The following is a 14,548-nucleotide window of genomic DNA, read 5'->3' as shown; positions in this document are numbered from 1 at the left end:
TCAGTGCAAATCCGGACGGACAGCACTACAGCCATGTTCTACCTGAACAAGCAAGAAGGGACTCGTTCGCCAAATCTGTCCAAGCTTGCCCAGAAAATCTGGATATGGGCACTCAGACGGAACATCTTCCAGTCATCGCAACATGTTCCAGGGGATCTCAATTCCTTAGCGGATGCTTTAAAGGCATGGTCTAGTAAAAAATGTTATTTAAAAAATAGATAAGCAACATAAAAAAAAATACTAGCATTCTCTTTTTTAAAACTTCCTATGTAAAATTTTGAGCTATTCAAGCTCAAAATTCGCAAAAGCAAGCACATGGGCGCATCCATTTTGTGAAATGGAGGCCCTCCTGTGCTGGCTTTTGCTTTTGCGGCACTAATGAAGGAAAAGCCAGCCAGCTGTAGTAAACAAAAGCTACCGCTGGGTGGCTTTCCCTTCATTAGTGCTGTACGCGGAGGACGGGGACCGGAGACCACTGCAGGAATATTGCTATTTTTTTTTTTTTTTAAATAAGCACTAGCTGTGGTTTTTTTTTCTAAGTTTTCCGGGCTGGAGGAGCCCGGAAAACTTAGAAATAAAACTGCAGCTTTAAAAACGTTGTATTTATGTTTGCGGTCGCTTCCAAAGCGACCGCAAACATAAATACAACGTTATTGTGTTGGAAAACGCTGCAGTTTTTCTTTCCAAGTTTCTCAGGCTCCTCCGGCTCGGAGGAGCCTGAGAAACTCGGAAAGAAAAACCGCAGCGATTTCCAACACAACTGCGTTTTCTGCCTGAATCTGCTTTCCCATTTGGGGCTCTCGGGCTCCAATCTGCTTCCCCATTTGGGGCTCTCGGGCTCCATGCTCCCCATGGGGAGCCCGAGAGCCCCAAATGGGAAAGCAGATTCAGGCAGAAACAATGCAGCATTGCGGAAAACAACCGCGTTGTTTCTGCCTAAATCTGCTTTCCCATTTGGGGCTCTCGGGCTCCCCACAGGGAGCCCGAGAGCCTCAAATGGGAAAGCAGATTTAGGCAGAAAAAACGCAGCATTTAGCATTTCCCATTTGGGTCTCTCGCGCTCCCATGGGGAGCACGAGAGCCCCAAATGGGAAATCAGCTGTAGGTAGAAATACTATGCGGCATGTAAACATAACCGCGTTGTGTTTCTGCCTGCTGTGGCTTTCACTTTGGGTCTCCGGTGCTCCCCTGGGAGCACCGGAGACCCAAAGTGATAGCCACAGCAGGCAGAAACACAACGCGGTTGTGTTGGAAAATGCTGCGGTTTTTCATTCCGAGTTTCTCAGGCTCCTCCGAGCCGGAGGAGCCTGAGAAACTTGGAAAGAAAAACCGCAGCGTTTTCCAACACAATAACGTTGTATTTATGTTTGCGGTCGCTTCAAAAGCGACCGCAAACATAAATACGTTTTTAAAGCTGCGGTTTTATTTCTAAGTTTTCCGTGCTCTTCCAGCCGTAAAACTTAGAAAAAAAAACGCAGCTAGTGCTTATTTAAAAAAATAAAATAAATAGCACTTACCGAGATTCAGCTGAAGCTTTCCTGCTCTGGTCTCCGGTCCCCGTCCTCTGCGTACAGCACTAATGAAGGGAAAGCCACCCAGCGGTAGCTTTTGTTTACTACAGCTGGCTGGCTTTTCCTTCATTAGTGCCGCAAAAGCCAGCACAGGAGGGCCTCCATTTCACAAAATGGATGCGCCCATGTGCTTGCTTTTGCGAATTTTGAGCTTGAATAGCTCAAAATTTTACATAGGAAGTTTTAAAAAAGAGAATGCTAGTATATTTTTTTTTATGTTGCCTATCTATTTTTTAAATAAAATTTTCTACTAGACCATGCCTTTAAGCAGAGACCCCCTCCCAGAGGAACACAAATGGTGTCTACACAGAGAAGTCGTAGAAGATATCTTCTCTCAGTGGGGTTTCCCCACTATAGACCTATTCGCCGCAAGCGAAAACAGACAATGCCCAGGATTTGCATCCAGGTTCCCCCAACCAGACTCCCATGGGAACGCCCTGTGGATGAACTGGTCAGGGATGTTTGCGTATGCTTTTCCACCAACTCCTCTAATCAGGAGGGTGGTCAACAAGATGAACAGAGAATCGATGACGCTCGTCCTAGTTGCTCCCATGTGGGCAAGACAGCCATGGTTCCCACACTTACGCAGATTGGCAGTGTGCGAACCCATCAAACTTCCGGGCTGGCACAACCTACTGTCCCAGCACCAAGGCAAACAGTGCATCCTCAACCCAACTCAATGAACCTAGCAGTGTGGCTCCTGAGGTCATAGTTCTGACATCTCAATTTACCACAGAGGTGTATGGACATCCTAAAAGAATATAGGAAACCTAACACGAGGCACTGCTACTTTGACAAATGGAAGAGATTCATTATCTGGTGCCAGAATAAACAAATCAACCCAGTTGATTGCACTCCTTCCACTATTGTTACATACATGCTGCACCTGCTGGATGCAGGACTGGTTTTTAACTCACTGAAAGTACACCTGGCAGCCCCGTCAGCATACACCACTTCCCATAACAAGGTGTTGTGGTGGAAAGTACCAGTAGTTAAAGCCTTCATGGAAGGAGTAAAGAGACTTCACCCTCCTATTTCAAACCCACCACCAGGATGGGACCTTAACGTGGTGCTATCTAAGCTCATGGGCCCCCCATTCGAGCCCATGCATAAAAGCAGTCTCAAACACCTGACTTATAAAACGGCCTTCTTAGTAGCTATTACATCTATAAGAAGGGTCAGTGAAATTCAGGCTCTGTCAGTGCAAGATCCCTTCTTTACTGTCCATAAAGATAAACTGGTTTTATGCACACACCCTAGGTTCTCACCTGTTTATTTCAAAATTCCACGTGAACCAGTCCATCGAGCTTCCGGCTTTCTTCCAAGACCCACAAAGCTCGGCTGAGGTGAAACTACACACACTAGATGTGCGTAGGGCGGTCCTCTATTATGTAAACAAGACCAGACCGCTAAGGAAAACAGATCAGCTGTTTGTCTCAGTAGCTACAGGCAGAGAGGGGGATCGCGTCTCTAAAGGTGCCATCTCTAAGTGGATTATTAACTGTATCCAGCTGTGTTACTCACTTTCTGAAAAAACTCTGCCTTTCACGCTGAGGGCCCACTCTACAAAAGGCATTGGGGCCACTCTGGCTTTCATTGCAAATGTACCCCTTGACACCATTTGCAAAGCAGCTACTTGGAGCTCTATTCACACTTTTACTCAGCACTACTGCATTGGCACCCATTCCAAGACAGATACACAAGTGGGACAAGCGGTTCTAAGACATTTATTTGCTCATGACCCTTCTCACATCCCACCTCCTTCTTCAGGTACTGCTCGCTAATCTATGCACAGCCTGTGATCTAAGCAGATTCCACAAGCCTCAGAAGGGATACATTACTCACCGTAATCGTATTTCTGATGCTTGTATCTGCTTAGATTCACATGCGACCCACCCTTCCTCCCCTCTGAGAGAAGGCGCATGGATGCTTGTAGTCTTACCTTTCTATCTATCTGCTTGGATTATCTGTACTCGGGCTACTCCTCATGCTACCTCATGTCAGAAAAAATACAATCTGAGGGTCCTAGACGTGTGAGGGATCATGGGTACAGTGGACGTCACACTAGGGATAGTATTACTGGCACACCCTGTGTCGACGCCCATTTTCGAGTTTCGAAAAACAAACTGTAATACTCTGCAGCTTCCACTAGATGTCGGCCTATGCCCAGCATGTGAATCTAAGCAGATACAAGCATCAGAAATACGATTACGGTGAGTAATGTATCCCATATATATATATTGATATGTGCATGTACTTTTGTGTATTTATAAATTGGCAGTTTACGTATGCATAGTTCGGTATACGTATGCTTAGGGGGTTGCCGGATTGCATTCACACCTCCCCTTTTCAGGATCACTGCTGTGTATTCTATTCTAAGCATGTGAATCCATGAAAGATCCAATGCTGGAGAAGGGAATAGTTTCTTACCTGTAACTCCATTTCTCCAGCATTGGTATCTTTCATGGATTCACATGTGCCCGCCGGCCTCCCCGGAATGCATTCTACTTGTATAACTAGGTTTCACCCCATTCTGCTTTGGAGGGGTCAAAATCTGAAGGGAGCCGCGTGGGCGGGGCATTTATACTGCTACGTCCTAGTGGGGCATGCGTGGGCGGCCCCAAAAACGATGTAAATAGGACACAAAAGTGTCTGAAGTTTTCCTATGGGAAACGGCTTTATAAGCGTACTGTCATGATGCCTACCTCCAAGGAGCCAGGTCCAACCCAGCAACCCCAGAGGCAGGCATCATTCCCCCCAGGGAAGTGCCACCGGGCCCAAGCTGGGGCCCTTTGGACACAGTACTGGCGCCTTAGGCGCCAGGCTCATGTTGGACCCCTGTCCTGGCGCCTTAGGCGCCAGGCTCATAAAGCTAGACATGTGTTCAAGTGTTTTAATGTGCACTTACCTGAGGCAGATCATGCTGCTACATCCAGGCCCTCTTGAAGCCTGAATGGAACTACTTTACCTGTGGGACTACTTTCCACCTGGGTGTGGTCGGGGAAGGATACATATTTGATCGGTGGAAGGATACATACCTGGAACTTCTTCCAAAGCTATTTAAACCACACCCGATCAGCGACTCACGCTTCGCGTTGTTCTGCTCCTCGCAGCTGGACGCTCACCGTGTCAGCTCCTGCATCTGGACTTCAGCCACGCCTGTCAGCATCCTGGGTCGCCTGCAAAGGGAGATAAGTGAGAATGGAGAGAAAGAAGACCTTACCTGCTAAAGCTACATCACGGAGACATCACACCGACGATCCTGAAAGGGAAGAAATCATTTTAAAAGCATTTCGATTAGATCGCTGCAGCGCTGCATTTCACTCACCTTTCCTGGGCGCCTCCATCTTCAGCAGCGATCATCCGGGTCCGCACCCATTTCCCAGTGCCTAAAGAGAAAAAGACAAGAACACAAGGTGAGAGAATGAAGGGAATAGGAAAAGCTCAGTTTCCTTCTAAGACTTACCTGTTGGGTCATTCCCATTTCATTTCGGGTCCTGCCGCTTCCTGGCATTCCGGACCCCGGCCCCTATGGGGAAAAAAGACAAAGACATTGAATGAGCGAATGCAAAGACATTACCTGAACGCTCATCCTGAACCTACCTGCCATTTACTGGAACTGCACGTTTCACTTCGGGTCGGCGCCATATCTCCGGCATTCCGAACCCCAGCCCCTAAGGGGAAAAAGACATAAGCATTAGCGCTTGCTGCAATAAGACAATGAACATTATTATTAAGCTTGAACTTGCAACAGAACTCTTACAGCGCCTCACCTGAATAGTCAAGCTTATTTTGAACTCCCATCAAACCTTAATCCAGTGAAGTAACTGGGTTTCAACGCGCCCCTGCATCAGAAGCAGGATGGAGAACTCATCCTTCCAGACCCCAAGGTGAGACTTTCCGGGGAGTCGTGGAAGGGTATCGTGGAGGGTTGGAAGGGAGTGGGAGGCTTGAGCATTATTCCGTCAGTAGGTAATACTCCCTTTTCACGCACAGGGGAATATTCCTGCGAGCCAGAAAAGCCAGAGTAGAGGGGCCCTTCCTGTCCATCTTCAGAGTCCTGCGCTTCACCATTGAAGAAGCATCAGCACTCGAAGCCAGACCTGCGCCTCCGTGGGAATCAGGTGAGCGTGACACGTACCGAGGTTCCCAGTCTGTTGACTGGGAATATTCTAAGCATGTGAATCCATGAAAGATACCAATGCTGGAGAAATGGAGTTACAGGTAAGAAACTATTCCCTTACGGAAAGTAATGAATGCCATATAGATCAGCACAGCCAGCATGAGCCTGTTCTTGACGGAAATACTGGCATAGTGTCCGAGCTAGTTTGACAATCTCTTCTTATTATGGCAATACTGGAATAAAGCAACAGCCAACATGAACGCAAATGCAATATAATAAAATGCTGGAAAAGTCTTCATGGATATGGTTAATGACCAGGCAGCTATTGAAGCTTTTTCTTATTAACGCTACGGGACCAATTGTATTGCTTTCAACCCATTCTTTCACGAACTGCTGTAAAATACACCATTCTAAAGCCTTATTGCAAACATTTTCTTGGGGGTGGGTTAGCACCCTCTCTACATCCTTGAATCCCTCTTCGTTAGGGCCCCCTAATGCTGATTAGTTTTTCCACCAGCCACCAATGGTGGAAGGTATGTTAAATGAGTGCTGACTAGGCAGAGCCTTGCAGAACCAGACAGGAACGAGGGTGCGCACGGGGCAAGACCATATTTATATAATCTACTCTTGCCGAGTAAAAATGTGTGTGCTGTCTGCATATGGAGAACTACCACTCATCCCTCCAGGAGATGGACTTGTACCATGCCCGCCAGAGACGAGTGGTAGTTCTCAAATACTATGCCACTTACATTTTTCCAAATTGCAAAATATGGCTAAACGACTGAAATAATTATTAGATCCATCCTTGACACTTATGTAAATCAGTTGGCATCCACGATTTTGCACTTTTCTCATATGAGGCCTATCTATCGCTATGCAGGCAAACCAGTTGGAGTCTTTTCATTCATATCCGAGAGAACCATTCATATGGGAGAGAAAAAAGTATATCTATACCGTTATCTACGATAAAATTGTGAATTAGGAAGGTTTTTGGTGCTAAATGGCTATTTAGCTGAGTATGAATATTAGTATAAGGTAATTCCGTAAGGGAAGGATTAAGAAGTGGTTCCGTTCAGGACCTGTGCGATTGGGTAAGATATATATTTGCTGAGGTTCTCCCCTTTCAGGTCAGTGTTAAGGATGGGATTACTTGAGGCGTTACCTGGACTTTTGGGCTGGGGATCCTCCAATAAATATTCTTGCAGTTCTGCATTTTGATGGGCATAAATAAAGCATAAAGCCTGGCAGCTCGTCACGCAGGCTTGCCTGTGGTACGTAAGGCATTTTCCACTGTGAACATCCACTGTGAGCATGCACACTGACTGGCCTCTCATAAAGTGGGTCTGAATAAGGAGCTTTCAGGTTGAGGGCGCACAGGATCAATAATGTGTGAAGTGTTCTCATTCTATCAAACAGTATTCATGTATCCCCTTTGTAGATTTATACTTTTTTTTTTTAACTCTGATTTGATTTCGCATTCATGCATACTTTCCTGAATCTAAAAAAAATATTCATTGAGGGAGGTATCATGAAACTGTAATAGTGCCACGGTTATATCGCTGTATATTTTATACCATGCTGTATACAGTCATTTATAGAAATTCTTCGAGACACTCGTTCTCTAATCTGGCGTAATTGTCTGCATTTATTTAAAGAAGCTCCATTTTCTCAACTGTATTTGCATATTGGATCTCACGAAGGAGTTTGGCATTCATATAGTTAACACATTTTCTTTTCTCTTTCCAGGATGTCGGAAATACTCTGAGCAGGTAAATCTAGTTTCTTATTCTCATGAACATGTGAATGCATAGATTGGCTACAACTGCATTGTGGGAGGATAACACTTCCTTTTCTTCAAAGGAAACACCATGGGTGAAGCTCATGCTCCGCCTCTTGATCATCTTCTGCACATCATTTTATTCTTTTACCCCTTTATTGACGCATCTCTGAGCAATCTTCTGCATTTCAGTCTCCTAGTACCCTACCTAAATCGTGTTTTCCCTTGAATCGCACTCTTTCCAACTTCATTGAAATGTCATTTCTGTAGTTCAATTTGGCCCTGGTAACTTCTATTGCCATTACCCGGCTTGCACCTTCCTGCTCATCCAAGTCCTCCATTAGGGCTTGCCCCAACCATCCAACATCTGAGGACAATCCTGCGCATCAACCTATGCAAATGATATAGAACTCCCTGCCCTCCTCACTTACAAGAAGTCACTCTTCTCAGCGCTGCTTTCTGCCCATCCATGTCTGAATACCACTAACCCGGTTTCCTTTCTCTGCTCACTTCCTAGCAAGCTACACGACTCTCCAGACCATTCTTGCACCCCTTGAGTCTGCATTTTTTTTTCCCTAAGTGACTTTTAAAGCTCCTTTTCCTCCAAAATATCTAAAATACCAGACAACTTAATTGCTGCCTCATTCATCCTTTAATAATTTAATAATCATAATTTCTCAACCCCTTCTCACTATTTTCTCACTCACCTAGCAACTAGTCTTCAGGCTGCCAATGCCCCTACTAAACCATCGACTGCAAGCGGTGAAAGTAGTTGCGCCCATTAGCACCAACTACCTCTCCTCTTAAACCTTTTGCTTTCCTCTGGTCTCTTTTCAAACCATTTCAAGGTAGCCAATCATACCGCTTTTAAAGAATCCAACAGCTCGTCCATCGATAGACCCATCTTTCTCCATCCTCACAATTCCGAAATTCTCAATGTGTTATCTTAACTGCATCACTGACCAACACTGTGCCCGCCCCACACCAAATGTGCCTTCCGCGAAGACCGCGCTCACCCACATCTCTAGCTTTATTAGCACCTGTGACTTGGTGCTGCAGCCTATCATGTTTCCCCAAAACCGGTCTAAATCTAACAATCCTTTCCATGTTTTGGCGCAAGCTGTGCACTGCTGACACCGGCCTGCCCCTGGTCCCCTTGCCACCTCTAGTTCACTCTTTTCCCCTCCTACTTACCGGTCTTTTCGCTACTATGCTGTTTCTCAGATATTTCCAAGCCACCGTAGCAATGCAAGAGGACCTCCACGTGGAGAGCCTCCTTCTTTTTCCATCTTGGGTGAGTTTCAAACAATTAAACATGCTGATCCAGTCTTTGAAACAAATACATTGTGATCGGCTCCTCTCTTTTTAAACGTGGGGTGCTAATAGCAATAAGCATTCCAGTCCTTCCCCCACAAACTTCACTGTTAGAATACATCTGGGTAACCAGTGATAAGGTCGACCAAAAAAAGACCAAAAAAATATAATATCTATTTTGGTTAATAAAGAGGGTATCAAAATATCTAATGGAGGTATGAATGTCAAAATGCAGGTAAGAATGTTGAATTAAAGGTGTAATAAGTCTAATTAGGCTTCAGTTAAAAATAGCATAAATGGGAGGGAGAAAAGGGTTCACGGGTAGAAGAGGTCTCAGGGGTGCGTGGGTGCACCCCCCCCCCCAAAATGTTGGGTTAGTGAAAGGATATTAAGCCACCATAAAACATGTAGTCGAATTAGTGACCGGTCCACTAGATGGCAGTCTCAGACGATCGATACAGACTCCATGTAGCTATTGAGCTCGATGGAAAAAGATAACTTATTTTTTTTAAGTGATTTAAGTTTCATTATATATCCATTTTGATGATCCCCCAGCATTAAAATCGCATATAATCTACCACTGCTGTCCTCTCAGCTTCCTTTCTTCTGCTTTTGACACAGTTGAATATCTTTTACTTTATACTCGCGTTTTAGCTTTCATAGCACAGTCATCACTTGTTGAATTGATCATTTACTCTCAATTTCCTGGAACACTGGACCGCCTTAATCACCCCACCCACTTGAAGGGGCAACCACAAGAGTTTGATTTCCCGCTACTTCACACTGTACACCTCTGTAGACTTCTCACATGGCTTCTTATGTGGTCTATTTGCCAGTGCCATCCAAACCTTCTACTTATCCGCCATCACCTCTTAGTGGTACTTTAGGTCATTTGTGCTGCTATGATAATGCTTGGTTAAAAAAAAAAAACAGCTGACAGCATTCCCTTTTTCGATTAATGTTGGGGTAGTGTTATGGATGGAGAGGGGGTTAGGGCAGTGGTACAGGGAGTACTTACCTGTTGAGTCAAAAAATGTATGCCTTGGGTGTTTTTTAAGGGATTATTTTGGCTGAAAAATAACTCCTTTTGCATCATTAGCTGCCTGTATCCTCATCGGATGCTGCCGCTTTACCTGATGCGGAACCCTTCTAAAACTGAAATTTGTCTCATGGCCTCAACTTGTATACCCTCTCCAGTCTCCTTTATCCCCTGACCGCCGTACCCCCATCCCCAAGACTAGCATTCTGACTTAAAGAATTATTGCTTTATTCCCTCCACTGCTACTACTGTCAAGTTTAGCTTCCTAAACATCTGTAAAATCTGTCTCCAGCACTCTTTTTACTGTGCAAAAACTCGTATGCATCTAGAGTCTGGATTACTGATGTAGCCTCTTCACGGACTCCCCTTCTACTTCAACAAGACATTGAACTTTCCTAGCCATACTCTTAAAGACCTCCCACGATCCTCATCCACTTCTGTGCACTGCCTTTATCATGTGTGGTAATCCATGCAAAATAGTTCCCTAGGCAAATTCCTTTGATGGGCTGGGGGCTCGACAAAATGTCCCTATGGCCATCAGCCTAAAAAAATAAATCTATAAACTAGACTTGTCTGCATTTCAGGATAATCCTTTTGTTAAAAAAATAGTCTTTCCATCTCCTTATCAGTTACATTGGCCTTCTGCTGACAACTATTAAGGAAAATGTGCATTGAAACCAGTCCTTCCCCACAATGTTGGAAATGGAATTCTTCAGGAGGAAACTTTCCTCAAGTTACTATGATCAGTAATCTCAAAGTTCACAAGGACAAGGCTACATGGAAAATGACCTTGGGCTAGGGGACCTTCCCTTCAGGAGATCCCAAAAGGGGATTCAATGGAGACCATAATTCAGAAACATTCTTCTCGGAATCAAATTCCTGTTCTAGTGGTATCAAAAACAAGATTTAAAACAACATTTCTGAAATTCAACCCCTACTATTCAAGATCTATAAATGAGGGTCCTCTGGTTGAAATTGGTCACAGAAAAAATATAGTCGGTTCTTAAACCAGGGATCATGAATCTTCAAGACACAACTACCTTGGAAAATGCACACTTGCATGCATCTAAAGTCGTGGACGTCCGATTGTTGCTTTAAAAAGACTTCAACTGTGCCGTTTCTGCTGGCAGAAGTTCTCATATGGAACAAAATGGGCCATTGCAGTGCTACACTCATACTTATCTACCCTCACAAAAACTTCACCTTCTATGAACAAGATTGTGTTGAGAACTTGAGTTGTTTTTTGTGCAATTGGTATCTGAGAGTGTGGTGTTCATGCATTGTCCGGAGTCCTGGAATTGCTACGTTTACAGTGGTGTGGATTGTGCACTGTTCCTTAGAGCATTAGGGCTGTGCCTGCTTTGTGAGTAGTATGTATTAAGGATTGCTTGTCGTTCACCTGGAATCCTGATGACTAGGCCACTGATTAGAATACAGTGATTGTGTGATGTTGTGAAATCCCATGACCTGTAATCGTTGGATTTGTAGTAACATGCGCTCTATGCTGTTCCAGGTGGACGAGTGGTGACCTTATGAAACCCACGGAGGAAATAAAGAGAAAGGAGAATATTTTTAAACCTTTGATCATTCCGAAACTTAATCATGAAGTGAAGAAATGCAAAGGTAGATGTAACTAAGTGTACTGTACTTAAAGGTATTTTTGTTTGTGCCAATGATATCAAAGTACCTCATGCTAGAATGGGCAGTATTTTAGCACCTGTATTTTTAAAGCCGCTTTAAGCTGTTTGACCGTGTAACAGGAAGGCAGAGAGATTCTTTGATGCGGTGTCATCCAATATGTGGTATTTCTAAAATTGTGGATATTTTAATGGTCTCCCCAGACTTGACTTACATTATGTAACTTTCTAGACCCAGCACACACTATCTTACAGTAGAGTGCTGGAGGGGTTACTTAGTATCCCCTTTGTCTAGTTTCTCATGTAACATTTTTGTTACCCTTTCTACAATTAATGGCTGGTGGCGTGGTTTACTTTTTCCTACCATTGTGTGTTTCTACAGCGGGCTGCAGTCGCAGTTGCGATTGCAGTAAAGCACCCATGGGTGCCCATTTTGTCAAAATGGCTGCAGTCTTCTTTTTTGCCATTTCTTTTTGGAAAGGTCCTTCAGATGTATTCTGTGTGCCAAACCAGGTTTGGTCCCTTTGTTTGTTTTGTCTTTTACAGGATTCACTGGTGAAGCCCGCCCCTGGCGGCAGCGTGTCTGTTAAGGGCAAGAAGGGAGATAGGTGCCCGTAACTCTCTTTGCTTAGTCCCCTTGGTTACAGGAATGCACCCAAAGGTGATTGGCCGGCTTGCTGTCCTTCGAGGACAGCCACCCTGCTGTGATTGACAGCTAGGCTGCGAATGAATGGGAGAAACCTGCATAAAAGGCGAGGCTTTTTGCTTGGAAGGCAGTGTCGACCACTGGACGAAGGAATCCGAAGAGGAACTTGGAAGAGACGCCTGCTGCAACTCCTGGACTGTTTTGCCCAGTGAAGCCCTACTGCAGTGCAGAAGCTCCTAATTTGCCTTGACTAGACAAGCCCTGCAAAGGAAAACTTCTCCCCTTTGGTTGGCAGGACAAATCGACCCCAAGACAAGCTCATCTGCCAATCCTCTCGGAGCCGGCTGTACTTCCACTGCTGCTGCAGGAACCGATTGCCTAGGAGAGAAACACCAGAATTGAGTGAGTGTCTTTAAGTCAAACCCGTGCTCCAGGAAGATCCTCCGGACTCCCATGAAGCAGGACTGACCAGGCCGAGCCACCTCAACAGAGTGCTGGACCCCAGATGCGAGGAAAGTCCATTAAGGTATCCGAGAACCGCAGTGGTGCTATTTTCGAGGGTCACGAGAAGCTGAAACCGCAAAGTACCGCTGATATGAAGTTTGCCCATTGCTGCCGCCGACCTTCAATTCGTAGTGCAGTAGTCCCCAGACGTCCTCCCTCTTGTCCCCACAACTGAGGGCCAGGAACAGGCTCTGCAGACCTACACAGGAACAGAAGCCAGCTGGAACCAATTTCTTCAAACCAAAGGTACTGTAAAACTAAGGGGTTGCTTTCCTCTTGTTGTGTAGCCTTGCTTGTTCTCAGTTGACTTGTCTAGCAGAGTAGCTTGCAGCTTTGCCCCTCACAAGCCTCCCAGCCTGTGGCCCTTTAGTGAGATCATTTTCTACAAAGACTTCTAAAACATTGTGCACGACTTTTTACTTACCTGCAAGAAGTGCTTCAGCTCACCTAGACTTTTGTTCAATTAACATTGATTGTCTGGCTCCCTGAAAGACTCTTCTTACCTCTGACTTTCTGCTTTACCTTTCCAGGAAGGGGTTAATTTACTTTGCATTGGAGGGTTGAAAAAGTACTTTGCTGCTTAAGAATATTTGTTAACCTTTGTTTTATTCCCTAAAATATTTTCTTTGACACCAAACTCAGTATTGCTCTAAATGTGCCAGTGATACATCGATGTCCACAGTGTCCTAGTTATTTAAGTCTCCTCAGGGTGTAGGAAGTGTCTGTGGGCCATCCCAAATGGTATCTACTGATTTACAGAAAAGGAGTGTGTATTTTGAGGTATGTTTTTGTGTTACATATATTTGCTCCCTTAGAAAGAAGGCTTATTAAACTGACTGTTAAATTAATAAAAAATAATTGTTTAATCAAGAAACCTTGGGTGTAAGTGTTTATTTGGATACTTGTCACTGTGAATCTCTGTGTGATAAACCCTACAGCTGACATTAATACTTCTTGAGATAAGCCTGGCTGCTCAGCCACACTACCAACCTGTGTAGTACAGACTTATACCAAAGGTTGGGTTACCTATTACCAGGAGGACAAGGTTGGTGTAGTCTCCCACAGGGTACTTGTCACAACCTTAACCCCTGGCCTGGCAATTCAGGGCCTCTGGCCCTCGCCACAGTATTCCTGCAAGGCCCCGAGGGCCCAGTCATGCCCCTCTCGGCTGTCCTGGAGCCAGTCCTGGCGCCAGGCTCATATGATAGATGGAGCTTCCATTAGGCAATGGACCAACATGGCTGCCTCCACAAGGATCAACGTGGAACTGCATCATGCAGTCTAGCATCCAGGGCGTGGTCTACCCTGAAGGCACCTGGGATACCTGCTGGATATTTAAGCCACGCCCGAGCTGAGGCACACGCTTCGCGTTGTTCTGCACTTGCAGCATGACGTTCACCAAGTCCTGCTCACAGCATCCTCTGCCTGCATCTTCAGGGAGAAGGTCAGATATTCATCCTTACCTGTTCTGCATCCAGGTCCTCGATCAATCCGGAACCTCCCCTGGAACTCGTCTTCTTCCACTACCAACATCCTAGAGAGGATAGACCAGAAGAGGACAATTAATAAGCGTTCATCTTCCTATTCCATCGCCTCCCGTCTCCGCTTACTTACCAAAGCTCTCCTGGAAATTCTACCGCCGCCTGGATGTCTTCCATTCTACGCTCCGCTTCCATCAGGCCGCATTTCTTCCCGGAACTTTGCGGCGACCTGCAAGGAAGGATAGCACAGGTTAGCCTTATTCAAAGACGCTCATAGCGCCGCACTTCGCGCATTCTCTTACCTACTCAGTATCAGTCTGCAGTGCATCAGCTGGCGGTGTCGAGACTGGCAGTGGTCGCCTTGGGTAGCAGAGCAATGCTTGTGTGGAGGCCTTGGAGGGCTGAGCCTGGGGGTGCTCCCTGACTGGCCCGCTATTGGTGGTAGCCTCTGCTGTA

The 14,548-nt window shown here is 45.4% G+C and overlaps 1 protein-coding gene across 3 annotated transcripts in view; it reads left to right on the top strand.

Annotated features, from left to right (window-relative positions):
• LOC138582111 (E3 ubiquitin-protein ligase TRIM39-like) overlaps nucleotides 1-14,548 on the top strand; it is a 332,112-nt gene that overhangs the window by 240,243 nt on the left and 77,321 nt on the right. For all 3 annotated transcript variants that reach the window (XM_069653089.1, XM_069653091.1, XM_069653090.1), the window contains 2 exons: nucleotides 7,441-7,463; nucleotides 11,338-11,447. In XM_069653089.1, coding sequence (XP_069509190.1) covers nucleotides 7,441-7,463; nucleotides 11,338-11,447 — 133 coding nt within the window. The remainder of the gene's footprint in view (nucleotides 1-7,440; nucleotides 7,464-11,337; nucleotides 11,448-14,548) is intronic.

Source organism: Ambystoma mexicanum, chromosome 3q (assembly GCF_040938575.1).
Source record: "Ambystoma mexicanum isolate Mex_15411 chromosome 3q, UKY_AmexF1_1, whole genome shotgun sequence".
In the NCBI taxonomy this organism is placed as follows: Eukaryota; Metazoa; Chordata; class Amphibia; order Caudata; family Ambystomatidae; genus Ambystoma; species Ambystoma mexicanum.
Note: the sequence above shows the minus strand (reverse complement) of the source record. Positions and strands in the feature narration are given on the sequence as shown.